Below are 27,114 nucleotides of genomic sequence, written 5' to 3'. Positions count from 1 at the left end.
GTCTCAAGTGGGAGCAGGACGGCTGTTGCTGAAGGTCTGTGTTGTTCCAGCAGCAGTCACCTCATTGCCACCTGCCTCGCAGTGCCCCCACTTTAGCTATGCAGCCCATGGTTTTAATGATCCCTCGTGTGTGTCAGAGCAAGAAAGCTGGTGTGTGCAGGGAGGCAAGCACTTACCCGGCTGCTCTCTTCCCCAAAGGTTCGTTTACCAAGCCAAAGTCGGGGGTCGCTGGTTCCCTGCTGTGTGCGCATATAGCAAGAAGCAGGGCAAGCAGGAGGCAGCTGACGCGGCTCTGCGTGTCCTGATCGGGGAGAATGAGAAGGCCGAGCGCCTGGGCTTCACAGAGGTAACCCCTGTGACAGGGGCCGGGCTCAGAAGAACTATGCTCCTCCTCTCCAGGGCCTCAGAGACACAGCCAAAGACAGTTAAGCGCTTGCCTTTCATGATTTCTTTCTGGCAGGGTCGAGGGGAGAGGAAGGTGAGGGTCCTGCTAACTCTACTCTGGGTAGAGCTGAGCCATAGATATGGGGTGGGGTACGAAGTGGGAGCCTGGCCCTGGGCTGACACCGCCCTGTCTGTCCCCTCAGCTCCCCGTCACGGGCAGCACCTTCCATGACCAGATTGCTATGTTGAGCCACCGGTGCTTCAATGCCCTCACCAACAATTTCCAGCCATCTCTGCTGGGCCGCAAGATCCTGGCCGCCATCATCATGAAGAGGAATGCTGAGGATCAGGGCATTGTGGTCAGCCTGGGGACAGGTATATGGATTCGGCCTAGGAAAGGAAAGATTTTGTTCTGGCAGGGTCAAGGGAGGCAGGTCTCCCAGGCAGTGCTCAGGCCCAGAACTGTTGCCAGCCTGACCAGGGTGTCAGTGCTGGGGCCCTGCTTCAGCAGGGACCATGAAGCCCCTATTGATGCTGAGAGCCAGGTGTTCATGTCATCCAGAGTATGAATCCAGATCCTCAGCCTCCAGAAAAGATATTCAGGGTAGTCAGAGGTATACCCAGCTCAGCATTTGGGGGCCACTCCTTACTGTCTAGGGGACTGATTTCAGGGTACAGAATGAGTTATTCTCATCTGGGGGGTTGGAATCAGACCTGCAGGTGCCATGCCTGTCTTCAGGGAGGTGTGCAGATAGCCCCAGGCACCACCATCCAGCTTTGGGGTTCTCACCTCGCTTGCACCCACCCCTCCCAGGAAACCGATGTGTGAAGGGGGACGCACTCAGCCTGAAGGGGGAGACCGTGAACGACTGTCACGCTGAGATTATCTCCCGGAGGGGTTTCATCAGGTGTGTGTTGGGGGTGGAATGTTGCTGCCCAACCATTCACCAGCATGCTCGGTTTTTCTGCTGCTCCACTGCGTATCTGCTCTCAGATGCACGAAGTGACCTTGGTCAGGGCTGAGAGTTGGGAGAGGGTGATCCTGTCTACATCTCACTGCCCTGCACACCTGCCGCTGTCCTGCCTTTCATTGCCATAGAGCAGCTAACTCGGAGGCTTTGTTCTCAGTTCCATTGAGGCCCATGTTTCTGAGGGCCCACTACTCACCGAGGGGGTCCCCTTCTCAAAGACCCTCACAATCTCCAAAGATTTTTTTTATTTTATTTTTCTTATGTAGTCACTGTAAAATTACAAAATTATTTATGATTGGGATTCAGCATACAATGTTTCAACACCAATCAGTCCCTTCATCACTCTCCATTTTTTTCTACCAATGCCCCCCCCCATTTGCCTCCCACCAGTCTGCTTCTACAAGAGGCACTTTTAAAAATATTAAAAATAGAATGAGGTAGATGATTGATGGATGGATGGATGGATGGGTGGGTGGATGGATGGGTGGATGGGTGGGTGAGTGGATGGATGGATGGGTGGGTAGGTGGGTGGGTGGATAGATTTATGGATGGATGGGTGGGTGGGTGGATGGATGGGTGGATGGATGGATGGATGGATGGATGGATGGATGGATGGATGGATGGATGGATGGATGGATGGATGGATAAGATGGATGGATGGATGGATGGGTGGGTGGACAGATATTTGCATTGGTGTTTATAGTGCTGTTGCTGATAGGATTTCATATGTAACACTTTACACTTTATCCCCTTGCAGCACCACCTCCTCATTCTGGGTGGAGTCTTGTTTCCACCATAGACATTTTCTTACCACCCTTCTCTATCCTATCTTTCAACTCCCTCAAGGGGGCTTGTTTCCTACTGGATAGCAGTTCTCATGTTCTCTGTTTCCATTGTCTTTGGGTATCTGTTATTCCACCATTGTGTTTCTTTATATCCTGCAAATAAGAGATCTTTCTGTGCCAGTCTGTCCTCTAAATAACTTCATTCAGCACAGTACTCCAGGTCCCTCCATGTAGCAGCAAATTTCATGACTATCTTTTCTTATGGTTGAGTAATATTTCATTGCATATATGTACCATAGTTTTTTTATCTAGTCACATATTCTTCGACACTGGACTGTTTGCAGATTTGACTGTTGCAACTAGTGCTGCAAGGAACATAGGGATTCATATTTCTTTTCTCCATTTTGTTTTTGGACCCGTGGGATATATTCCAAGAAGTGGAGTTGCTGGGTCACAATGGAAGCTTAATTTATAGATTTTTAAGGAATGTTCATATTTTTTCCCCAGAAGACCTGGATCAGTTGCCATTTCGACCACACCAGCACTGGTTGTTCTTTGATGTATGCCACTCTCTCTGTTTTGTGAGATGATACCTTACTGGTTTGAAGAAAGATTTTTTTGTTTGATTTGCATCTCCCTGATGATTAATGATGTAGAGCGTTTTTCATGTACCTTTCATGTATATCTTTTTTTTTCTTTTTCTTTTTTTTTTTTTTCTGGTTTTTGGGTCACACCCGGTTGCACTCAGGGGTTATTCCTGGCTCTATGCTCAGAAATCACTCCTGGCAGGCTCAGGGAACCATATGGGATGTCAGGATTCTAACCACTGTCCTTCTGCATTCAAGGCAAATGCGCTACCTCTGCGCTATCTCTCCAACCCCCATCATGTATTTCTTTTTTGAGGAATTTTCTGTTTATCTCTTCTCTCCATTTTTTGATGGATTTGGGTGTCCTTTTCTTATAAAGGCCTACCAGTGCCTTATATATCTTTGATATTAACCCCTTGTGAGATGGTTAGTAGGTAAATAATTCCTCTGCTCTGCAAATTTCTTACAGAGCTTCTCTGCCTGTAGGTTTTTGTACAGCGAGTTAATGAAGTATAACTCACAGACTGCGAGGGACAGCATATTCGAGCTGGCCAGCTGTGGAAAAAGACTGAAGATCAAGAAGAACGTGTCTTTCCATCTCTACATCAGGTGGGCAGCTCCTAGGCAACCCCAGCACTGCTGGGCCAGTGCTCCCCAGTGGAACCTGCCCTGCGTGGGGTGTGTGACTCCCGGAACAGGCCTATGTGGCCAGTGAGATAGCAAAGAGCTGCTGGCTCAGATGTGTGCTGATGGGTCCTCTGTTTCCAGCACTGCTCCGTGTGGTGACGGCGCCCTCTTCGACAAGTCGTGCAGTGACAGAGCCATGGAGAGCCCTGATTCCCACCACTACCCTGTCTTTGAGAACCCCAAACAGGGCAAGCTCCGCACCAAGGTGGAGAATGGTGAGTGTGCAGCTCCTGCCCCCTACTTGTCCCCAGGAACTGTTGTTGAAGGAGAAGTGCTGTGAGCTGCCCAGAAGATCAGAAGCCTGATCGTAATCCAGTGTTCCAGGGGCTCTCAATACTGGATAGAATCCCACAACCTCCAGTGGCACAGAGAGTAGCCAGTAGGGCTGCTGCTTGACCATAAGAAAGGGTGGGGGGGGCAGAGAGATAGCATGGAGGTAAGGCATTTGCCTTTCATGCAGAAGGTCATCGGTTCAAATCCCGGCGTCCCATATGGTCCCCCGTGCCTGCCAGGAGCAATTTCTGAGCATGGAGCCAGGAGTAACCCCTGAGCACTGCCGGGTGTGACCTAAAAACCACAAAAAAAAAAAAAAAAAAAGAAAAAGAAAATGGGGGCATGAGCTGAGAGATAACACAGCTGGGAATATGCTTGCCTTGCATGCAGCCGACCCAGGGTCAGTCCCATATAGCACCCCATTGGGTCCTCCAAGCCCACCAGAAGTGATCCCTGAGGGGACAGCCAGAAGCAAGCCCTGATCATAGCTATGTGTGGCCCAGCAGAAAAAATAAATAGTGACCTGCTGATGTAAGCAGCGATAAACCTTCCCAAGAGAAGAAGAAAGAAGGAAGCCACTCACAAAATCGCATGTGGTAAGGTCCATCTGTATGAAATATCTAGAACTAGAAACAGCTTAACTTGGTGGGAGGAGCTCAGCATGATGAGATGTTCTGTAGAGCTGAGAACGCAGTGAAGGTCAGGACTCCTACACTTCAGACAGGTGAATTATGTCCTAGTGAGGCTGCAAGGCCCCCGAGTTGGGGGGATAGGTTTGACCACGACTCACCACAGGGGAAGGCACCATCCCAGTGGAGTCCAGCGACATTGTGCCCACCTGGGACGGCATCCGGCTTGGAGAAAGGCTACGGACCATGTCCTGTAGCGACAAGATCCTGCGCTGGAATGTGCTAGGCCTGCAGGGGGCACTGCTCACCCACTTCCTACAGCCCGTGTACCTCAAGTCAGTCACACTCGGTGAGGGTGCATCCATCCGTTTGTTGTTCCTGAGCATTACGACCCGGGGATGCTCAGCTCCATGACCAGGAGCAGGCTCTAGGGGCTCCACTGGGAGTGGAAATTGATTCAGGCCAGGCTTGGCTCTTCAAGTCAAGCCCATGACCCACCCAGAACCTCACATTCTGGCCTTATGCATGTTGGCGAACCCATTTACCTCTTAGGGGGTTGGGAGGTGGCCCCGGGGCTTTCAAACAGGGGAGGTTTGTTGGTACCTGGTCTGACGGCTTCGCTTGCAGCCTCAACCTGCCTCTGCGAGTGAGTACCAACTGGGGGGTCATCCATCTCCATTTTGCTCCCAGGCTACCTTTTCAGCCAAGGACACCTGACTCGTGCCATTTGCTGCCGCATGACCAGAGATGGGCGTTCATTTGAAGACGGGCTCCGATACCCCTATATTGTGAACCACCCCAAGGTATCCACACCTGGTTCCCTTTGTTGGCAACTGTACCCACCTTTCTGGGATCCCGAGATCCCCTTGTTACCAACCCCTTTGGGCGCTAGGGGCAGGAAAGTCCTCTTGACAGGCAGGGGCCGGGGGTGGCAGGTGCCTAAAATGATTCTAGCAGGGGAGGTGAATGATCCCCAAGACCCCACCCCTATTCTACAAATCCCTCACCAATTTCCTAAGATGTTCCCACATCTCTTCTGTCACTGGGCCCTTCTAGGTTGGCCGTGTCAGCGTCTATGATTCTAAGAGACAGTCGGGGAAGACCAAGGAGACTAGCGTCAACTGGTGTCTGGCTGATGGCTACGACCTGGAGATTCTGGATGGGACCCGGGGCACTGTAGATGGGTGAGGAGCATGGCCCGCACCCCAGGTTCTTTCCCACCTCCCGGTACCCCCAGCCCCACTCCCCAGCTTCACATATGCTCTGGTGTTCCCAGGCCACAGAATGAGTTGTCCCGCATCTCCAAGAAGAACATCTTCCTCCAGTTTAAGAAGCTTTGTTCCTTCCGTTACCGAAGGGACCTGCTCCAACTCTCCTACGGTGAAGCCAAGCGAGAGGCCCGCGAGTACGAACTGGCTAAGAACTATTTCAAAAAGGGCCTGAAGGACATGGGCTATGGGAACTGGATCAGCAAGCCCCAGGAGGAGAAAAATTTCTACCTCTGCCCAGTGTAGCATGGCCGAGGCTGGCCCCAAGGGAGCAAGGAGGCCTTGTGGGCCTATCACATGGCTCACTAGCAAGCTTCCCTTGGCTTTTTCCCCAGGGGATCCACAACTGGCCATACTGAGGACAGAGTCGCCCTGCTTTCCTCGGAGAAAGGGTTACTGTATAGCCAGACCCTTTCTCTCTCCCCCCCCCCCACCAAGTCAAGGGGCTGTGACCAGGGGAGAGAGGTGGGGTCTCTATCCACCACCCAGCTCTGTGCTGGTGACTGTCCTCTTCATCTTTATGGGATGCCTGCCTTGTTGTGGTCAAGGCCTGTTTCCCATTCTTCTGAGAGGACAAAGAGGAGAGTTTCGAGAATCAGGTGACCGTGAACTGCCGCAAGCTCACTGCCAAGTGTGGTCGGAACCTGCAGCTGAGGTCTTTGGGCATTCAGATCTTGCACGTTAGCCCTCTGGGTGGGAGGCGCAATTAGAGTGGAGTGGAAAGGCCCATCCCTTCCTGAGCAACAGGACAGTGGGAATGGCCAAGCCGTGGTCCACTATCTCACAGTGACAGGTCTCCTCTTAGAGGGTGCCTCCTTCCACTTTAGGGTATGCAGTTCCCTACTATTCCTCCTAGAGCATTCCTAGGAATCTGTCTAGCTGAGGTGGGGAGAGGGTGGTTGGCTGCCAGGGAAACCTCTAGAGGTTGAATCAGCTGTTCAGTTAATCAGGGTGGAATGAAAATAAAAGGTACAGGTCACAATCACCAGACAGATCCCTGTCCCACAGCACAGTTTCTGGGGCCATGACATCAAGCACAAATGAGGAGTGCTTCAGGGACCCAGTGGGGGCCCTGTGGGTGCCGACTCCAACTCTGAATTCCTGGTGTCCCCTTCCCAGGTTCCCAGGTGCTTGGCTCTGCCAGGGCATCCCCGTGACAGGTCCCAACCAGAGGCCCCCTCTGTAGCCAAGGGCTCCGTAAGGCAGGAGAAGAAGGCACCCAAAAACTGGGCAGTGGCCTCTGGGCTACACCTTGGGCCAACTTGAGCTCAGCCATTAGTGGCTCCCCTGGGCAGAGCTGCTTGGAGTCTACTGTGACCTGCAGCAGCCAGGGACCTCCATCCTGGCCTCCCATCTCCCATCTGTGACCTTATGAGCAGCACCCTCAGCTGAGCCGCCTTCTGCGACCCCCCCCCCCCCCCAACCACCCATCCCACCACCTCCGCAGTAGCTAAGTTCACGTTTGCACTTTTACTCTCTTGGTTACTATCCCTTCTATACTGCTGACCAGAAGTTGACCAAAATCAGAAAACCCAGGTTTTGTTTGTGCTTTTTAATCCAGGAAGGCTGTCTTTGTGGGCACCAGAGTGTCCCAAGGAGCAAGTGGAGTAACCATTTCCTAGGGCACCAGCTCCACCCTAGTCCTGGTGATCTGCTAACGGCTGGTGCCACCCAGCCTGCAGGGCCCCGCCTGCCCCCTCAGGATGTTGGAGCATCTGCTCTGACAGGCTAAGACTCCTGTAGTCTCTCTTGAACCAGGAGTCCAGATCCCCGGCTCACCCCACGTCTTGTCTGGTAGCCTACTCTACCCTGTTTCTTTGTGGAAAAGTGGCAAGGCCTCCCCAAACCCTTCACGTCTGCTGGAAACAAGATCATGTTGGGCCTTGCACGCTTCCCTGAGACCCCCCAACCCCTGAGGCGGGCAGGGTGGCCTCCATGCTCCCTGCTGTTTTCCCTTTTATTTTTGTCCAATCTGTCTTTTAACAAGCAGGCTGGCCCACCTTTTTTTTTTTTTTAATGATCTTTGTAGTTGATGTGTCTGGACTAGGCTATTGCGCTTTCTTAGAATAATCATGTACAAGCTGTCCCTGCTTGAAGCCATTCCCTTTACTCATGTTAAATGGACTCTTGTTTTTAAGGGTCCTTGATCATGACAAGCTGAGCACATCCTTGGGGGCTGCAGTAGTCACTGTCTGTCCTATAATTCTGCTTTTATGTGCTTCTTGGTAGCAGTGACTGACTAAACATTCCTGTCAATAAAAAAAAAAAAAGTCTAAGTTGTTAGGACGTTTCGTGTCTTGCTTCCCTGAAAGAGTGGGTGAAAAACGACAGTGCTGCACTCCTGGGAGTCTCAGCCCCACCACAGCCTCCTGCCTATGGGAAGGAGTTCTTCTAAGGGCTGCCTATAGGTCAGTTTGGCCTGGTGGACTGGGGTACAGCAGACACCCCGATGGATTCCTTAGACTCCCTTTCCTCATTAGAACTGAGGCCACCATTAAACATCTCATCCCCAGGACCGTAGAAAAAAAGACAGCAAGTGAGGCATTTGCTTTGACAGAACCCAGCCCAGTTCCATCCCCAGCACCACTGAGCCCCTGAGCCCTGCCAGGAATGATCCCTGAGCACTACAAAGTCTAGCCCCAAGTTCAGAACTAAACACTGTTTGACCCCAGAGACTGGGTGGGCAAGAATTCAAGGCCCAGAGTGGGAAACTGGTCCAATGCCAAAGTCACAGGGTCTGTCTCTCTCTCTCTCTCTCTCTCTCTCTCTCTCTCTCTCTCTCTCTCTCTCTCTCTCTCTCTCTCCTCTCTCTCTCTCTCTCTCTCTCTCTCTCTCTCTCTCTCTCTCTCTCTCTCTCTCTCTCTCTCTCTCTCTCTCTCTCTCTCTCGTCCAATGCGCACACACACAGACTGGGCCCAATCCTACCCTTCACAGGGCTGCCTTACAAGTTGACGAACTTGTCACAGGTCACCTGCCAGGCCTGCTGGAAAGTGTACCTTGAAGTCGTGCTGCAGGCAGACTGGGTCATGGGCTCACTGCTTCAGGGACACATTGGGATATTTCTCCTCAAATGTAAGATGTGCCCCTGCCCCTGCCATCTTGGCATCCTGACAAGAACAGGGTCTCCTAGGAAGGGGACATGGCTCAAAGAGCTACACACCCATAGGAGTGACCCCCTCCACACTGAGGCAAGGACTACGCCTTGCCCGGGGCCCTTTACCTTCTAGGCAGCAAACAGAAGGGACCTGGCAGGTTCAGGCAGGTTAAGACCTGAACACAGCTCTGGGCTCCTTCAACTCGGAGAGAACTTGAGCTGCACAGCTAAAGTCAACATGTCCAGCTATCCAGTGGGCCAGAGGCACCAGACCTACCTCCTCTCAGTCAAGCACACAGCTCCAGGGAGGATTGAGCATAAGGGAGAGAGTTCCCCATCTCTTTGGTTCTGTTTGTCTTCTCTTCCCAAGGGGTCCCCAACTGGACAGGTTCTAGAAACTGAGCACTACCAGGTGTGAACCCAAAACCAGAGCTAGCCCTGTCCGGGCTTCCTGCCCCACATCTGCCCCTGGCCCAAGGTCTGACAGGTCTGTCCTGCCTCTCCAGAAACCTTCCTGGGAACTGGCAGGTTTGTGAAGCTACAGACAGCCTTGGGTCTCAGCCCCAATCTGCCAGCCCTATCCCACACGCTGTCCCCAAACACAAGACACACCAGATGGCTTTGAAACAACTTTTCTTAACAAGTATCTCAAGTTTCCAGTGAGTCCAGCCTGGACCAGGTCATGGCAGTGTTCCCATCTCAGGTGTGCAGATGAAGGGGAACAAGACTGGCCTGGGTGTAACAGGGAATACCTGGGGGCAGGTGTCCTTGCAATGCCTGCCACCCTGACCTCAGCAATATAGGGACCAAAATTCCAAGATATGTCATCTTGACAACTGGCCATCGTGGAGTACAGGGAGAGGACGTTGCAGTCAGTGGGTCTGAGTGAGGTCTGGGCTGCTGGTCCCAGCCAGTCCTATTAGACACTGCCCTCTGGCACAGCATGGAGACAGAGACTGTGCCTGCTCCCCATTTGGTGCCCCGAAGAGGGCACCTCCACCATGCCTGTGCCCCCAAAATGGTGCCCAGCCGTGCTCCAGCCTGGTATCTCAGTGGCACCTACTCTGCCAATTCCTGCCCCTCTCCTGTGCCTGTTGGCACAGCCTTCACTTACTGTGCAGCCCCCAGAACTTCCTCTTCATGCCAGTTCAACCCAGGCCAAGCCCCCACATCTCTTCCAGACACTCACCACAGCTCCCCAATGCTTTGAGAGTTCCCACCTAGCATCCTACATGTTGGGTGCTATGCCCTAGACCTCTGAGATAGCATTAATGATTCTTCCCATCCATCCATCCGCTGCCTTTCCCCAACAACCAGCTCTATCCCTGCACTCCATAAGATGGGCAGGCTCAGATGAAGCCTCTTACACCAATGAGGCATGTGCCATCTGCACCTCAGCCAAAGGTAGAGTCGGGCACATAGCACCTTCTGGGGGGCTTGGTTAAATACAGCTACTACATGCAGAGCTTGAAGACCTTCCTAGACTGGGCTAGGATCTTCAGAGGGACTCCATGTGGGCACTCTCAAGCCCAAGATGGTGGCAGTGGCTTGAGTCCGAGGTGGATTGGGACCTGCCAGGGGCTACCCATGCTTGGCTCTTCTAGGCAGGAGTCTTCAAGGTGCCAGCACCCCTTTCATCCCTTTCACCCAGCGTTAGCCAGAAGAAAAGAGTGCAGACTCTTTGAGAGACGCCCCCTGGGAATCCTAGAGTGCCCCCTGCTGCCTCCCTATAGCTCCTATCCACTCCCTTAAGCTCCAGGCTCCATTTTCCAGCATTTGCTTAACTCAAAAGGGGAGAAGGGTTGATAGTGTGCATGGGCAGGAGTCCCTATTGCCCTGTGACAGGCAGTCTAATCCCACAGGCCTCCACTGCCTATGGAGGACAGGACACCCCACCTCATACTTGTGCCTTCTTGGGCCTGGCTCTGACCTTGCTCCCAGAAGCCCCATTTTAGTAGACAGACACTAAGGCCCAGCAAAGTGAAGACACCCCAGGTGGCTGCCAGGTAGGTAGCAGCACTGGTACCAGAAGGCAGGCTCAGGCAGGGCCCAGCTATCATCCTCACCCCCACTTACTCCTGCAGGTGGACCCCACAGCAGCTATGTGGGGTGAGCAGGAAATTTCTAACATTGGGGCTACTTCCTGTTCCAACTGAGCACCCACAGGACAGGAAGCTCAGGTGCCCTTTTGGCTAGCTCTGATCTGGATTCATGAGGGAGAGTCCCAGTTGAGGGGCTACATGGGCCATGATGGAAGGAAGGATGGAGTAGGAGGTATATTAAGGGGAACTTGGTCCCCAGCCTCTCACCCCAGCTCCAGGGCAAGGTGCTGTAAGCTCACTTCCACCTGTGGGACCCAATGCTTCATGTGGGGGCCTATGTGTGTCTGAGTGAAGACAGGCTGCCAGCAGGTCTCTCCAAGAATCAGAGTTCAGAGGCTCCCCAGTACCCAACAGAGCCTGAGGGCAGGGTGGGCAGAGAAGAGGCGCCTGGAGCTGGGCTCTGGACCCCTCACAGGCAGGCTGGGAGCTGTGCTGGGACCTCTGCGGGATCTGCAGGGAGATGGCTAAACTTCCTGTGAGAGCTTGGTAGTCCCCTGTGGTGTGACCTGAGGGTTACTGTGGAGTGACCTATGTCCACTTCAGGGTAACCTGGGTTCACTGTAAAGTGGCCTGATCCACTGCGGGGTGACCTGTGTCCATTTCAGGATGACCTGGATCCATTGCAGGTTGACCTGGGGAGATGGCCTAAGCCCCTTCTGTGGTGACCTGGGTTCACTGTGGGGTAACCTGGAATGTGACCTGATCCACAGGGGTGACCTATATCTACTTCAGAGTGACCTGGGTCCATTGTGGTGTGAGTGCCTGGGGAGTGACTTGGCTTCATTATAGGATAATCTGGGTTCACTGTGGGGTGATCTGGGGTGACCTGGTCTACTATGGATACCCCATCCCTCTTTTATCTCCAACTATTGATGTCAAGCCCACCCTGAGAGGGGTGCCATGTCTCCTCTGCTCCCACACAACCCTCCCCCACAAGTGGGGGTGTTCTGGCTCATCACCCCTTCACCCTTTCCTTATCCCCTATGCTCACAGCCAAAGGCTAGTGTCTCTGCCCCCTACTTCCCCTTCCTCCTTGACCCTCAACATGATCCTTGGGTTAGGCCAAAGCTGGAGAACAGATGCTGGTTGGTCCTGCAGCCTCCGGTGGGTGTTGAGGGGGGGAGAGGAGTGCTCCAAAGGACCTATGTGAGCAGAGGGCAAAAGAGGGAGGGTGCCTGGATCCAGGGTCACTTGGAGCTGGGGGCTGCATGGAGGAAGGTGGCGGCGGTGTAGTTCTGGAAGAGAGGCTGCAGGAACATGCCTGCTGTGCCAAAGACGCAGACGAACACAAAGATCCAGAGGAACAGTCGGTCAATCACCATGGCGACGTACTTCCAGTCCTCACTCACCTGCATGGGAGGAAGGGCAAGTATCAGCCGAAGGACCCAGGAAAGCAGGTCACAAACAGAATATAGAAGTCTCCCTGTCTCTGTCTCTCTCCCCCCTTCTCTTTCACACTCATTCTCATCCTCACTCCTCTATGTCCTCTGAAATGCAAACCTCTTGTCACCTCTTATGGAAAGCTCCTTCCCTATTTACAATGAGTACTTCCCTACTTAGCTTCTTCCCCTACTTAGAATGAGCCACTGTGCATCTGGGAGCCTCTGCACGGGCTCTGTCATGGATTTTCATTGTGTCATATTGTAACTTCCATCGAGCTTGTGTCCTCCCTCCTTCCCTCCCTCCACCCCAATCTGAGCTGAGTCTCTGAACCAGCTCCCTTTGATCAGGAACTGTGTGAAACACAGGGTACAGCCAATGGAGCTCAATGAAGAGTCAGGGCCTGCAGTCTCACATCTTATCTACCAGGTCTCTTCAAGCAGCTCCCAGGCCTACAAGGAGATATGGGGTTTTGGAGAGAACAAAGTAAAAAAGAACCAATTCTTCACTTCTTTCTTTTCTTTCTTTCGTTTTTTCTGTTTGTTTGTTTGTTGGTTGGTTGGTTTGGTTTGGTTTGGTTTTTGATTTTTGGGTCACACCTGGCAGTACTCAGGGGCTACTCCTGGCTCTACGCTCAGAAATCGCTCTTGGCAGGCTTGTGAGACCATATGGGATGCCGGGATTCGAACCACCATCTGTAACTCCACCCTGGATTTAGGTGTACCTACCTGAGACCCGCCCTTTTCTGGGAGGGGTCTTGGGAACTGGATATTAGGTGTAACCTTACCTGCAAGACCCCTCACATTCCAGGGAGTGGTCTTGGAAGGTTATATAAAGCCTTTGACCCAGGGGATTAGGGTCTTTGCCCTTTTGGCCTTTGGCGGGCTCTCCCCTTCTGGTCTTGGACCAGCATGGAGGTCAAAGGAAGATGGCTGAAAGGAGTTAAGATGCAGGGCCAAGAATAACTAGTGCTTGAAAGGTTATGAGTAGGCCACACACATGTGGTGGATAGGGTATAAATAAAGTTGATGCTTCCTGATGCCTGCCTGTGAGTGAGTTCAATACCCGTCACTTTCCTGGACCCCAGACCCGCCGGTTGATGGGGGATAAAGCCACGTGGTTGGGGCCTAAGGACAAAGGCCTCCATCCATCTCCCTCCAGACCCATCTTTAATTATTTAATTCAACAACCATCCTTCTGCATGCAAGGCAAATGCCCTACCTCCATGTTATCTCTTCAGCCCCATGCTATCTCTCTGGACCCTCACTTCTTTCTTGGTTTAGGGGCCACACCCAAAGGTGCTCTGTGTTCAGGGATCACTCCTGAAGGTACTCATAGGTGGTGCTGGAGGTCAATCCTAGGTTGACCACATGCACACAAGTGCTCAACCTGCTGTACTATCTTTCCAACCCCAGAAGCCACTTCTGTGGTGTGAGAGAGACCTGAGCCTCTCTTAGCTGGGCTCTGGCCCAGCCAGCACCCCTAAACTCAAATCAAGCTACACCCACACCATGAGGCACATAGGAAGGAAACCAGCAGAGACCTCATTTAGTCAATGGTTCACTCTAGCTTGTTCCCATCACATTTATGCTGTGTCCTCTGGATTGGACTTGGGTAGATAAAGTCCCCAGTATGTGATGTCCAAGCAAGCATATCCTGTGGCCCCTGATCCACAGAGGCACATACTAGGTAGAAATTGGCCCATGGTGCCAATCTAGACCAGAACTGAGATATGACACACAATGGCACCTCAAGGGTGGTCTGGATGGAGAGGACATGAGGGTGAAATGCTGCTGAGTACAGAGCCAACATGTAGGAACACGTCGAAAGAAGCAGCAGTCAGGGTTGGCTGGCATGTGGCTCATTGGTAGAGCTCATGCGTCACCTAAGTGAAGCCCTAAGCTCCATACTGTCACCACAGACAATGAGGTTCCTCTACAGCCTCTATCCCATCAAAACTGTGCCTGAAAGATGAAACAGAGCGACTGCTCCAGGCTGATAGAAACAGAAGAGATGGTGAAAGTAGGTATGATGTGAGTCCCAGGTTTGCTACAAGGGCATTACTAAAACAACTGGGGGAAATTTTTTTAACTATAATATTAAAATGTTAGGTCTGGAGAGGTAGCACAGATGCTTGCCTTGTAAGCATTCTGCCCTGTTTTAATTCCCAGCACCTCATAGAATTCCCAAGCACTTCCAAGAATGATCCGTGGTGGGACCAGAGAGATATTACAGCGGTATGGTGTTTGCTTTGCACATAGCTGACTCGGGATGGACCCGGGTTCGATTCCTAGCATCCCATATGGTCTCCCGAGCCTTACAGAAGCGATTTCTGAGTGCAGAGGCAGGAATAATCCCTGAGCACCACCGGATGTGGCCCAAAAAGCAAAACAAAGCAAAAAAAGATCCCTGGGCAAAAAGGTCAGGAGTAAGTCTTGAGCACTGCTGGTATTGCAGTTTTGAGAGGGGGGGAGGGAGGGAGGGAGGGAGAGAAGGAGAGAGAGAAGGAGAGAGAAGGAGAGAGAGAGGGAGAGAGAGAAGGAGAGAGAAGGAGAGAGAGAGGGAGACAGAGAGAGGGAGACAGAGGGAGAGAGAAAGGGAGAGAGAGGGAGAGAGAGGGAGAGAAAGAGAAAGGGAGAGAGGGAGAATGAGAGGGAGAGAGAGGGAGAGAGAGAAAAGGAGAGAGTGAGAGAGAGAGGGAGAGAGAAAGAGAGAGGGAGAGGGAGAGAGAGGGAGAAGGAGAGAGAAAGGGAGAGAGAGAAAGGGATAGAGGAAGAGGGAGATTGAGAGAGAGGGAGAGAGAAATAGAGAGGGAGAGAGAGAGGGAGAGAGAGGGAGAGGGAGAGAGAGAAAAGGAGAGAGGGAGAGGGAGAGAGAGAGAGAGAGAGAGAGAGAGAGAGAGAGAGAGAGAGAGAGAAAATGCTAAGCAAAAAGTCAACTGTCAAAGTGAAGGGGGAGATGCAAGGAGGGACTCAGAACCAGGGACACTGCCAGGTCAACTATACTCAGGCTATGGAGGCTAGACCACAGAGATGGTAAAGGTGACTATTCTGGAGCCTTTAGGATGTGAAAGTTTGGAAAGGAATGAACAATCACTTCAGGTGTGGGGTCTGGACCAGTAGCTGGGGAGTCATGTAGTCTGTGGGGATAGAGACTGAACCCCAGGAAACCACATTGTGAGACGTTCTCAAGTAGGTCAGTGAGCAGGACACAGACAGAACATGAGCCGCCGCAGCAGAGATGACCTGCAGCCAGCTCAGCCCCCACAACACGCAGCACCTCTCCACAAGGTTTCTGCCAGTTTCAGCCTTTCCCACAAAGATTTGCCTTCTCCTTTCCCCAGCGCAGTAACCAGCTCGAAGGCCCCAGACCCAACTCCAGGGAGATTTCTGGCCCCCCTGGGAGCTGAGCCATCTGGTTCAGAGCCCTGCTCTCCCCACTCACAGAAACGTTGCCAGTTTCCACGGCAACAGCTGAGCTGTGCACTGCAGTCAGCCAGGTACTGGGAGACTGGCTGAGAGCAGCGGGCATCACCTGATGGGAATCACTGCAAAAAGAGCTGGAAAGCTGGGGGCGGTCCTAGAGGCCCTTCTCCACTCCCTGCAAGCCCTAGAAACACCGCTCAAGGTCGTTCCCTGGGATGCAGAGGAACAGAAAATGGGTATTGATTTGAGCCTCCATCTCCCCTGAAAAGGACTCATGGGACCCTATCACACCCCCAACAGACACCAAACATGCACACTTTCCTCTTGCTCCAACCATGGAACCCTCAATGGTCTCATCTCTGGGCTCGGGGCTTCAGATTTGCATCATTGACTTGGAAGCTACTTTGGGGGTCATTAGCCCAGGCCCCCCTACAAAGTTAGGATTGCTTCCTCCAGCTCCTGGCAGCTCAGCAAAGAGGGAGTGTCTCACCCCTGATTCCAATGGGCAGAAAATAGCAAGGTCATCCTGGAGGGTGGCATTTGTACCTAGGGGATCTAGCCAGGGGGGTATCCAGCCAAAGGCACCTCACCTCTGGCAACTCAGCTCTGTGTAAACCACACAGGTCTAGCCATGACAGTGCTCCCCACTGCACCCCAACCCACCTATCCTCTTTCACACACACCCTGGGCCTACACACTCACGCTCTGGTCCTCGTCCTCGCTCCTCATGTGGTCAGCAATAAAACGGACACCGTCCACTGCTTCCCGCAGGCCGCAGGCACATGTAGCCCTGGTGCGTGCCCTGCTGGCCCCGGTCGCAGCCTCTGCCCCCAAGGGCCCGGCCAGGCCCTGCACAGACACCGCATGGTTGATGAAGCATGTGCATGAATCTGTGCCTGGAGCATCACGGAAGAAGAGGCTGCCCGCATCCTTGTGCTCTCGTTGGCGCCGTCGCTGGCGCAGGCGCTGGCGGGCACAGTGCTGGCGTGGTTGCTGCATGAACAGCAGTGTGGGCAGCTTCTCCAGGAAGACCACCCGGACCCAGGGTGCCATGGTGTGTGTGCTGGGTGAGCGGTGGTGTACGTTGAGCACGCACACGCTGGTGACGATGGAGAAGGTGACCAGCACCATGGTGAACATTAGGTACTTGCCGACAAGCGGCACATCCAGAGAGGTGGGTGGCACGATCTTGGAGATGAGCAACAGGAAGACCGTGAGTGCCAGCAGCACCGAGATGCACAGTGTCATCTTCTCGCCACAGTCGGAGGGCAGGTAGAAAACCAGGATGGCCAGGGAGGTGATGAGCACGCAGGGGATGATGAGGTTGATGGTGTAGAAGAGTGGCTTGCGGCGGATGATGAAGTCGTAGGTAATGTCCACGTAGGTGTTGTCGGCTGGGTTCTCGTTGCGCCGGCCCGGCAGCGCCACGATGTCCCACTCGCCGCTTGGGGTGAAGTCGTCCAGGCTGGCCACGTCGCTTTTGAGCACCAGGTCGATCTCGGTGCGGTCATAGGTCCACGAACGGAACTTCATGGTGCAGTTCTGCTGGTCGAATGGGAAGTGCTTGACTTCAATCTTGCAAGCGCTCTTGTAGATGGCTGGCGGCAGCCAGAAGATGCTGCCATCGTAGGAGACCACAGCGTTGGAGTAGAAGGACACCTCGTACATGCCGTCGGCACTGTGGGGAGAGCAGCCCACTGGGTCCAGGTCTCAGCAGCCTCCCCCCCACCGGCCCTGACTATGATGGTGCAAGGGGAAGATGCATGGTGTCCATCCCCATGTCCAGGGCAGTGGAGCCAAAGGAGAGCCAGAAAGGCATGGTGCCAGAAGGGCATGGTGCCAGATTGGTGGCCTGCTTGGGAGCCTAGAGTTCTGCTCTGAGAAGGGGTTGAGTAAAAGGTGTCAGAGCCTGTGGACAAGTTGGAGTCAGAGAGGTATGAGAAAAGGAAGAGAAAAAAGGTAGGTGGAAATAGAAAATGAGGTTTGGGGTGATGGAATACTGAAAGATTCCTGCAGAACAAGGGAGAGACTTGGAGGAGAGTGGGATCCCTCAGTTTGCCCTGGCATGCTGAAGTAATTCAGGACCCCAGGGTTTACATGTGCACCACTGCAGCCCCAAATGCTGGGACTTAGAGTTAGCCAGGAGAGGAGTGGCCTGGGCTTTGGTCACCTTAGCTGTCCTCACAGTAGCCCTGGTATGGGTTTATTTGTCCTCATTGGCTGCATCTCTACCCTTCTCTCCACCTGCCCATGAGCTAGTTTACTTTCCCAAAACCCCACTCCTCCTGGAGTGCTCCCCTAATAGCCTCCAGCCTTCCTGGTGCTCCATCCCCACCTACTTGTTGTACAGGACCACGTCCGGGAGCCAGATGTGTTTGGAAGGAAGCCGGACTTTCTTCATGTTATCAAACTCCTCAGGCTTCCAGGTGAGGCGGTAGTCCTCCCACTCCTGCACAGGGATAGGAGCTCAGAGAAAGGGGCAGAGGGACCCCAAGTGCCTACAAAAGCATTTTAGCCAGCTCTCCCCACACACCCCCCCACTGGACTTCTCTGTCCAGCTTGTGAACTTGAAACACAGCTTCTCACTAGCTTCACAGCTGAGCCAACTGAGCCGCTACCGCAGCTTTTGCAGACCAGGACGGTGGGTGGGAAGGGCACTGACCTGAGTCAGCCAGACATTGGTGGTCATGATCTGTTCCCGTTCGTGCTAAGAAAAAGGAGAGAAGCTGATAAGAAGCTTACCTCTGCACCTCCTACCCTCTCACAACTCCACCAGCTTTGGAGACTTCACTAGCACACATTCTGGTGGCGTTGATGGCTGTGTTTAGGAGCTCCCCACCAACCAGACCAATGTCTCCCCCACTCACTACACTGATGAGTTGGGCCAGTGAGACCATGAGCTGCACAGTGACCAGGTCTGAGCCATTGGTGGCTGGGCGGATGAGTTTGTTGTAGCGTGAAGGGTCAAGGAGATGTTCCACCAGCCGCTCTTCTGTGTCTGTGGCCCAGATGCCTGGACAGGGGCAAGAGAGAAGTGAGGCCCTTCCAGGAGTCGGCCCTCCCTGATAGATGGGTCAATTCTAGTTCCCAGAGGAAGTTGCTGAGTCTCACTGCCCCTCCCATTGGGATTTAGCAAAAATTGCATGGGGCAGGGCCGGAAAGATAGCATGGAGGTAGGTATTTGCCTTGCATGCCAGACAGTGGTTCAAATCTCGGCATCCCATATCGTCCCCTGAGCCTGCCAGGAGCAATTTCTGAGTGTAGAGCCAGGAGTAGTCCCTGAGCGCTCCTGGGTGTGACCCAAAAACCAAATAAAATAAAATAAAAAAAATTGTATGGGGCGACCCCTCAGAGGCTTCTGCCTGAGAATAGCAGCAAAGCAGCACCAAGGCCACTCACGAATTCCTGCAGACTAGGAACCATGTGAGGGGATTCCTGCAATCCTGTGGGGGACGGGGGAAGTACTTGCAAAGGACTTGACATTTCTCTTCCTGTGGCTTCCCCCATGACTAGAGGAAGGTTATAAAGGTGGTCACCAAAGTACTGTCACTCAGGCCTCACCACACCGTGCCCTTTCTCCACTGGCAGCAGCTAGCTGCATATGCCCATCACATGTGACGTGACCTTGGCTGTGGGTAGTGCCCTGCTCCCCACCCAGACACCAGCTGCAGAAGGAGGATGGCGCTGATAACTAGACTTGGGATGGAGCCTAGAGTCCAGCCAGTCCCATAAAAGATGCCCCGCATCCAAAGGCTGAAGGTGGGAGAGAACCTTGCATTTGCCTTGTTCCTACCCTCCACCACGTCTCTCTGCAGCTCTGTCCTGCTCCCTGGCGTTCAGCCCCGCAGAGCAGCTGACCACCCTCCCCTCTTTTCTGCAAAGCTCATCCCTCCCCTTCCTACCCATTCCCTGTGGGGTTCCGAAAACCAGGAGCTCAGTATGTAAGAACCTGAGAATAATAATGGAGGGGCATCCACCCACCTTTCATGGAAAGAACAAAAGACGTCAAGAATTCTCCCATCTCTCAGCCCAGGCTCTAGGAAGCTGGGCCGGTCCATTGCAAGCCAGGCGGTCCAGCCTATAGTTTACCTGAGCACAGCTCCAGGAGTCGGACACAGAGGAGCAGCGCCGCGGATCCGGGTGTCCGGGCCATGCCGCGGGCATCGCTCGCCAGGGCGGCCACGGAGCAGACGGACGAAGAGCGGGCCCGGGGCGATGCGCTGTCCGCGGTGCTGAAACCGCTCCCGCGGGGCTGGACTACGTGCTGCAGCGCCCAGACTCTGAATCGCGTCTGGGTCTCAAAGACCCAGAGGGGCTGCGGGAGGAGGGTGACGGCGGGGACCCGCTTCTTTTCGCGTCTCCGGAGCTCAGCCCTGCCCGGGAAGACACCCGGGATAGCAGGGAGGAGACTCGGATGGGGCTTGGGTGGAGGAACCGCCGAGCTGGAAAGGGGCGCTGGGAGAAGTGCCTCCTCCTTCAGGCAACGTTTGCACCAGGATGAAGTGTGTGTGTGTGTGTGTGTGTGTGTGTGTGTGTGTGTGTGTGTGTGTGTGTGTGTGTGTGTGTGTGTGTGTGTGTGGTGTGTGGGGGGCTGTCTTTCTGAAGGATGCAATAAGACAAATAGATCCGGACCCTCTGAGTCCCAAAGAACTCAGACAATAAGGATAGGAGGGGGGCGATTTCTTGGAGTTCCCGCCCTCTTTTTTCCCCCTTCTTTCTCTAAACACCCTCCTCCCCCTGCTGTAAATTATCCTGCTGCTGCAGGAAAGCTGAGGATGCAGCTGAGAAAACGTATATAAGGTACTTGGGGGGTGGTCAGCTTTGCTATTTGAAGGGTGCTTATGGCTCTTGGAACCTAGGAAAGGCCCTTTTCCTCCCCCTCTTGACCTCCACTCACAGCAGAGAGCTCTATGCTCTCCTCAAGGAGGCATTCTGTTTTGTTTTTTGATTTTTGGGTCACACCAGGTGGCACTCAGGGTAATAACTCCTGGTTCTGCTCTCAGAAATAGCTCCTGGCAGGCTCTGGGGACCATGTGGGATGCTGGGGATCAAACCCAGGTCTACCCTGGGTCAGCGTATGCAAGGCAAAATTCCCTACCGCTATCATGCCCAAGGCAGCACTCTGGATACCATTTAAAAGGAAGGTAACCTTGAATCTTGGTGGCCCTGATATCAAGCTTTGACCTGACCAGAGGCTTTTCTTCACAAAGGCCAGCAAATGCAGCCCACACAAAGGAGAGCCTAGATGAGACACAGAGAGCCCTGGCAAAGCACAATGTCATCTTTGATCTTAAAAGCCCTGAACTTGTCACTTCTAAGCTGATAAAGGCTTCCTTTTTCCCTTAGGTGGCTTCGTGTAGCTTTCAAACCGAAAGGTTCCAAAAGCCTTATCACATACATCAAGGTTCTCTGATTCCTCCTCTGAACACATCTTCAGCGTCACTGGGATCAGCAAGCCAGCTCGAGGCTCCAACTAATGGTGCTATCTTTAAGGTCCTTGAAGGTTCTGGCCCCTCTGCTTGCCACATGAAGTCCTTGGACACATCTTGAGTCCCTTGTGTTAGTGGATGATGCTGACTCCAATCCGAAGGAGTCAGGTCCCAGGATTGGGGGGGGAGGGTATGTGAGTGGGAAGGAGAGAGGCTGCCTTGAGAAGGGAGTGTACTGACCACTTCTCTCCCCGCCCTGACCCAGGACATGCGTCAAAATTCTAGTACAGAGGTGTCTGCTCTGAACCCAGACTCAGTATAGACCTCAAGTCTTACCAGCCTCATAGGCGGTTCTCAAAAAGCACCTGGTTGTAGTTAGTCTGCCTGATTTGGGAACTGATCCCTCACCTGAGTTCTTAGGGAGCCATGGAACCCAGACTGGAGCAAGAAATGCCCTCTAAAGAAAAGGAAAGTCGGTCTAAAACCTTACCCAGGACTTCCACAGTTGTCACCTTTCCCTCACAGAAAAGCACTTCAGAAGGAGACAATAGCAAAGTCAAACAAGTTTATTTGGGAGGCTTAAGAGGGTAGGGTGGAAGAAAAAAAAAAAAAAGCATGAGCTTCTTCAGAGTGGAAAGAGTCTAGAATACTTTTGTTTTGTTTTGTTTTTGGGCCACACCCAGCGGTGCTCAGGGGTTCCTCCTGGCTGTCTGTTCAGAAATAGCTCCTGGCAGGCACAGGGAACCATATGGGACACCGGGATTCGAACCAACCACCTTTGGTCCTGGATCAGCTGCTTGCAAGGCAAACGCCGCTGTGCTATCTCTCCGGGCCCAGAGTCTAGAATACTTTTGAGGGAAAATTATATATGGATATTTTCCATAATTGCCTTTGTCCCAGATTCTTTATACAAGTTGAAGCTAATGAGGGTTTTCCTGTGGGCCATTCTTGAGTTCCTATCACAGCCTTTGAGGCTGGAGAGATAGCACAGAGGTAAGGCATTTGCCTTGCCAATCCAGGACGAATGGTAGTTCAAATCCCAGAATCCCCTATGATCCCCCAAGCCTGCCAGGAGCAATTTCTGAGCACAGAGCCAAGCGTAACCCCTGAGTGCCACTGGGCGTGACCAAAAACAAACAAACAAACAAACCTTTGACAGTCTTTGTCTATGTATTACTGGCACCTTTCAGGGATCTATCCATGTGCTAGGCCTGGAATTCTGCTTCCACAAAAGCTTTGTTTGTTTTTAGGTCACACCTGGTGTCACTCAAGGTTATTCCTGCCTCCGCATTCAGAAATTGCTCCTGGCAGACTCAAGGGACCATATGGGATGCTGGGAATCCAACCCGGGTCTGTCTGCTTTGGCTGCATGCAAGGCAAATGCACTCCTGCTGTGTTATCCCTCTGGCCCCTTCCACAAAAGGTTTTCAGGGTTCCTGAGATGGGTCTTTTGTGACAATAATCTTTATGTCATTGGCAGGTTTAGGTTCCCAGATATTCCCAGCATATAATAGCACACTTTCCTATCTCTGCCTGCAACACTTGGATCTTTCACATCCATTTATTTTCCTCCAACCACCTTCTACTTAACTTGGAGCATTTGGCAGCAATGTCAGCTCTGAAGTGAAGCAGTGTCTGACCCACGTATAAGTTCAGTGATCTGCTCTTTGTCTCCAGAGGATGTCTTATGACTAAATGAATCCAGCTGAACTGATGGCTGCCTCTTCGAGTTTGTCCCTGCACAGAGCTTCTATAGAGTAAAGGTGATAAGGAAAAGAAATTCCTGCCCATATTTCAAACAGGCTTACTTCAAGCAGGCTAACATGAGAGAGAACGGCCTGCTGAAGGACTGCTGAGTCTGGGCAACATGACATAACCATGGTGTGCTCTCTGGATGTCCTTGAGATGGTCGGGTATCACTTTGGAACCTTGATATCCGAGGAGCCTGTGCTGAATGTGCTCATGCCCTTGAGATGGTCCAGACTCTGAGTTGTAAAGCAACATACTTTGGAATTTCTTCTTCTATACTCTCATGCCAGCTGCCTGTAAATGCCCCTAATCCCTCTCCCCAATTAGATACTGTATAAAATGGAGCTTTTTTCTTTGTTCTGAACCCATTTCTGTAGCACAAGCTCAATCGAGCCCACTAGCAAAATATGTCAATATTTTTCCACTTCTCAAGATATGTTGCTTGGTTTATTTGCTGGATTTTGATGGGAATTTCTGAAACAAAGGATCAGGAAAAAGACTAAAAGTTTATTCAGAGAGTCAGCTCCAGGTTAGAATATGTGCTCTGCGTGCAGATGACCCAGGATTGATTGTCAGCACTGCATGGTCCCCTCAGGCAGCACCTGGAGCAACCCTGAACAATCAAGAGTAGTTCCCAGCACCATTTGGTGTGACCAAAAACAAAATCATAAGGGCCAGTGCAGGTCTGATGTCTTTTAACATGGGGAAATCTCCTCTATAATATCAATTAGTCAACATGTCTCCTATCCATTGGTTAAGGAGAGAAATATAGAAAAGTATCTGTAAAGGATCAGATATGAAGCTAAATAACCACAGGCCCTATGTTACCCAAGGAAATGAGCATAAATCTACACATATTCATGTAAACATGTAGCAGTCTCTTAAAGATTCACAAAATTTTCACACCAAGAAGGAGAATAAAAGCCTCAGAGAGTGTGTAAGAATATAGAAAGAGGGGCCGCCACCCGGTGACTCTCAAGGGTTACTACTTACTGGCTATGTGCTCAGAAATCGCTCCTGGTTTGGGGGACCATATGGGAGGCCAGGATTGTACCTTGGTCCGTCCTAGGTCAGCACATGCAAGGCAAATGCCCTACCACTTGCGCCACCGCTCTGCCTCCCCTTCTCCCCTTATTTTTTTTTAAGTTGGGCAATTTGGAACAGGAGAGGCCGAGGTGTGCAGGTTGGCTTGAAAGGAGATCAGGAAGCCAATGGAGAGATGATCCTATAATATATCAAGCCAGAGGCAAAGCAATGACCTTGAAAGTCCCTCTCTATGGGCCCGGAGAGATAGCACAGTGGTGTTTGCCTTGCAAGCAGCCAATCCAGGACCTAAGGTAGTTGGTTCAAATCCCAGTGTCCCATATGGTCCCCCATGCCTGCCAGGAGCTATTTCTGAGCCAGGAGTAACTCCTGAGCACCGCCGGGTGTGGCCCAAAAAACAGAAAAAAAGTCCCTCTCTAGGGGTGGGGGGAAGAATAAAAGAACTTCCTCTCTCCTCTTTCTGGTTTTGTTTTTGTTTGTTTTGTGGAATGAGTTTTGGGGACTGAACTAGGCCTCCTGTGTTCACTGTAGGCTATGTCCTGTTCCCAATCAGAGTGTTTAAAAAGAGCAACTTTTTAAAGACCTTCACAGCCCATTTCTATAAACTGGCATCAGCTGAAAGAGCAAAGTGTTGAGTGCTGACTGAACATATAGCTCCCTGTGGAGTCTGAAGTGCTTCAAGTCATCCTTGACTTACTAGCTTATTCATCTTCCACGTAGTTTTTTTTTATCTCCAGACTCTAGGTACTGTTAACCCCGTACTTCCACAGCACATAGCATATAGCTCAGAGCATAAAGTACGTAGTGGATCTTAAAGCACATTGCACATAGCACATTCTTTTTTTTTTTTTTTTATCGGAGCAGTCTCCACAGACATAATTCTTGACAGCGAACCTGTGACCTCCTAAAAAGCTGGGACTTGACTAGCTGTCCACCTCAATATTTACACTATTCACTGCAAACAACAGGTACCTAAGAGTTGAGCTACTGAGGCTGGTCTTTTTTTTTTTTCCACCTGGATTCTTTTCTATATTCTTTTTTTTGGGGGGGTCACACCTGTTCGATGCTCAGAGGTTACTCCTGGCTAAGCGCTCAGAAATTGCCCAGGGATCGAACCCAGGTTGGTCCTGGATCTGTTGCATGTAAGACAAACGCTCTACCACTATAGTATCACTCTAGCCCCTGAATTTTATATAAATGAAATAACTGTTTTTTGATACATCCTTTCCTTTGAGCCTTATCTAGTGGTACTCAGGTACTTGGCTCAGCTCACTGCTCAGGGGTTGTTCCTATAAGCGCTTGTAGGACTCAGAGAGAAAGTAAGAATGTACTGAGGCAGTACTGGAGATTGAATATAGCCCTCCTGCATGCAGAGCACATATTCAACCCACAGAGTCCTTTTCTAGCCCCTTGTATTGATTTTGTTTTGTTTTGGGGCCACACCTGGTGGTACTCAGGTACCTAGGTTGGTCTCAAGCAAAGCAAGCGGACAACATGTTGTACTGTGCTGTGATTTTGTAATTTTACAAATCAGTGAGGATCCTGAATGCCTTTAAATGCAGTGTCTTGGAGCATAAATATAGCAATTTTTGTTATATAATTGCACGTTTTATATTTTAACAAAAGGTCTACACTAGGTGAAGCAATAGCACAGTGGCTAGTGCATTTGCCTTGCATGCAGCTGACCCGGGTTCAATTCCCATCATCCCATATGGTCCCCTAAGCCTGTCAGGAGCAATTTCTGAGTAAAGAGCCAGGAGTAACCCCTGAGCTCTGTCAGGTGTGCCCCTCCCAAAAAATAAGTCTATACAGATACAGCTTTGTAGCCTCCCCTTTCATTTACTGTTTCTCAAACATCACCAATAATTAGCCTTTGATAACTATTTTGGTGGGGAGTCACACCTAACAGTGCTTACTCCTTCACTCAAGGATCAGTCCTAGAGAGGTATGAGGGACCCTAGTGAAGTGCTGGGAATCAAACCATGATTGGCTGTGTGTAAGAAAAGTGCCACAATGCCTGTCCTATCTCTCCAACCCCAGGACTTGGGGTTTACTCATTTAATGATTATTCACTTCCACTTCTTTTTGTTGTTGTTTTTGGTTTTTGGGTCACACCTGGCAGCGCTCAGGGGTTATTCCTGGCTCTATGCTCAGAAATAGCTCCTGGCAGGCTCAGGGGACCATATGGGATGCCGGGATTTGAACCACCGATCTTCTGCATAAAAGAAAGGCAAACGCCTTACCTCCGTGCTATCTCTCCGGCCCCTATTTGCTTCCATTTCTAATATAATGCCTGCCACACTGCTGCTGATGTGCCACCACCAAACTGGATTCTAGGTGTCAGGAGCTCCCAAACAGAAGAGACAAGGAGACTGTAAATGGACTCACTTCCCAGCGGCAGGGTGGGGAGGGGTGAAGGCTGTTTTAGCATATTTTCTTGCAATTAACAGAATAGAATCCAGTTGAGTATCTCAGTACAGTCTGGAGTTCAGTGGCATGTGTCTAACAACCAGATAAGGAAAGCAGAGTGGCTTCCAAGTATGTGGTCTCTGAAAGCAAGCCTCAGAACCCTACTTATAGCTCTAGACTAGACAATGTCCCCCACAACAATAGGAAATGCTTGATGAGTATGAATTCATATAACAGTCTTCTGTGTTTATAACTAGCAACCTAAAATAAGATGGTATGGGGCTGGAGAGATAGCACAGAAGGTAAGGTGTCTACTTTGTGCTTGTTGACCTGGGTTCAATCTATGACACTGCATATGATTCCCAAGCCCTGAAATGAGTGAATTCTTAGCAAATAACCAGTAGTAAGCCCTGAACATCATCAGATGTGGTTCAAAGACAAAAATGCATGCCATTCACAGTTCCGGTTAAAGGAGCTAAGTGGCCCCAAGATAACTCCGAACGTATTTTGTTGAGTAATTGTTGTAATATTGTTTTTGCCTGTCATCCCACCTGGATCTTCCAGGTGGGGGTGATTAAGGAAACAAATAAATAGCTTGTTGGGGAGGCATAGGGAGCTCTTTTGCCAGAACTGACTGCTGGTTCGGTTTGCTTTTTGGAGCTGGCTGCAACTGACAAAAGACTTTCTTTGCTGAACCTTTGGTCCCCTAATCTTTTGCATTCGTTGATTATTCACGTCGGATATTATTATCAAAGTCTCCCCCAAAAGGGGGGACAGAAGAATGGGATTCAATTTATCATTCTGGGAGTCATTCTTAGACTTGGAGACCATCAACAAGGGGTTTGACCTCCCCCCACATTTGGCGCCCGGAACAGGTGAATCTGGACCCTCTGGAACT

General features: G+C 51.5%; 2 protein-coding genes across 3 annotated transcripts in view; one reads left to right on the top strand and one right to left on the bottom strand.

The window, feature by feature from the left end:
* Positions 1–7,722, top strand: part of ADAR (adenosine deaminase RNA specific) — a 34,882-nt gene extending 27,160 nt beyond the window's left edge. Inside the window, exons 7-15 of one of the 2 annotated variants that reach the window (XM_049782211.1) lie at positions 199–424; positions 588–759; positions 1,199–1,292; positions 3,214–3,336; positions 3,496–3,629; positions 4,483–4,665; positions 5,007–5,119; positions 5,373–5,500; positions 5,593–7,722. In XM_049782211.1, coding sequence (XP_049638168.1) covers positions 199–424; positions 588–759; positions 1,199–1,292; positions 3,214–3,336; positions 3,496–3,629; positions 4,483–4,665; positions 5,007–5,119; positions 5,373–5,500; positions 5,593–5,830 — 1,411 coding nt within the window. In that variant the 3' untranslated portion in view covers positions 5,831–7,722. Of the gene's footprint in view, positions 1–198; positions 425–587; positions 760–1,198; positions 1,293–3,213; positions 3,337–3,495; positions 3,630–4,482; positions 4,688–4,722; positions 4,972–5,006; positions 5,120–5,372; positions 5,501–5,592 lie in introns of those variants that run through there. The other variant, XM_049782212.1, reaches the window with a different exon arrangement.
* A 3,579-nt stretch (positions 7,723–11,301) lies between these two features.
* CHRNB2 (cholinergic receptor nicotinic beta 2 subunit) lies at positions 11,302–20,049 on the bottom strand. Its single transcript, XM_049782272.1, has 6 exons — positions 19,675–20,049; positions 18,453–18,598; positions 18,248–18,292; positions 17,925–18,034; positions 16,288–17,263; positions 11,302–12,129 (listed from the first exon to the last, which is right to left on the bottom strand). Exons 1-6 carry the CDS (start codon positions 19,736–19,738, stop codon positions 11,968–11,970), a joined length of 1,503 nt encoding a protein of 500 aa, XP_049638229.1. The 5' UTR covers positions 19,739–20,049; the 3' UTR covers positions 11,302–11,967.
* Positions 20,050–27,114: the final 7,065 nt, after the last annotated feature.

The sequence above is a fragment of the Suncus etruscus genome, chromosome 10 (genome assembly GCF_024139225.1).
Source record: "Suncus etruscus isolate mSunEtr1 chromosome 10, mSunEtr1.pri.cur, whole genome shotgun sequence".
NCBI lineage: Eukaryota > Metazoa > Chordata > Mammalia > Eulipotyphla > Soricidae > Suncus > Suncus etruscus.
Note: the sequence above shows the minus strand (reverse complement) of the source record. Positions and strands in the feature narration are given on the sequence as shown.

Coding starts and splice junctions, on each gene's coding strand:
- CHRNB2 (XM_049782272.1), bottom strand. CDS start 19,738: ATGGCCCGGACACCCGGATCCGCGGCGCTGCTCCTCTGTGTCCGACTC. Junction 18,599..19,674: donor ACTCCTGGAGCTGTGCTCAG/GTAAACTATAGG, acceptor GCCCCTGTCCAG/GCATCTGGGCCACAGACACA. Junction 18,035..18,247: donor CCAATGTCTGGCTGACTCAG/GTCAGTGCCCTT, acceptor ATCCCTGTGCAG/GAGTGGGAGGACTACCGCCT.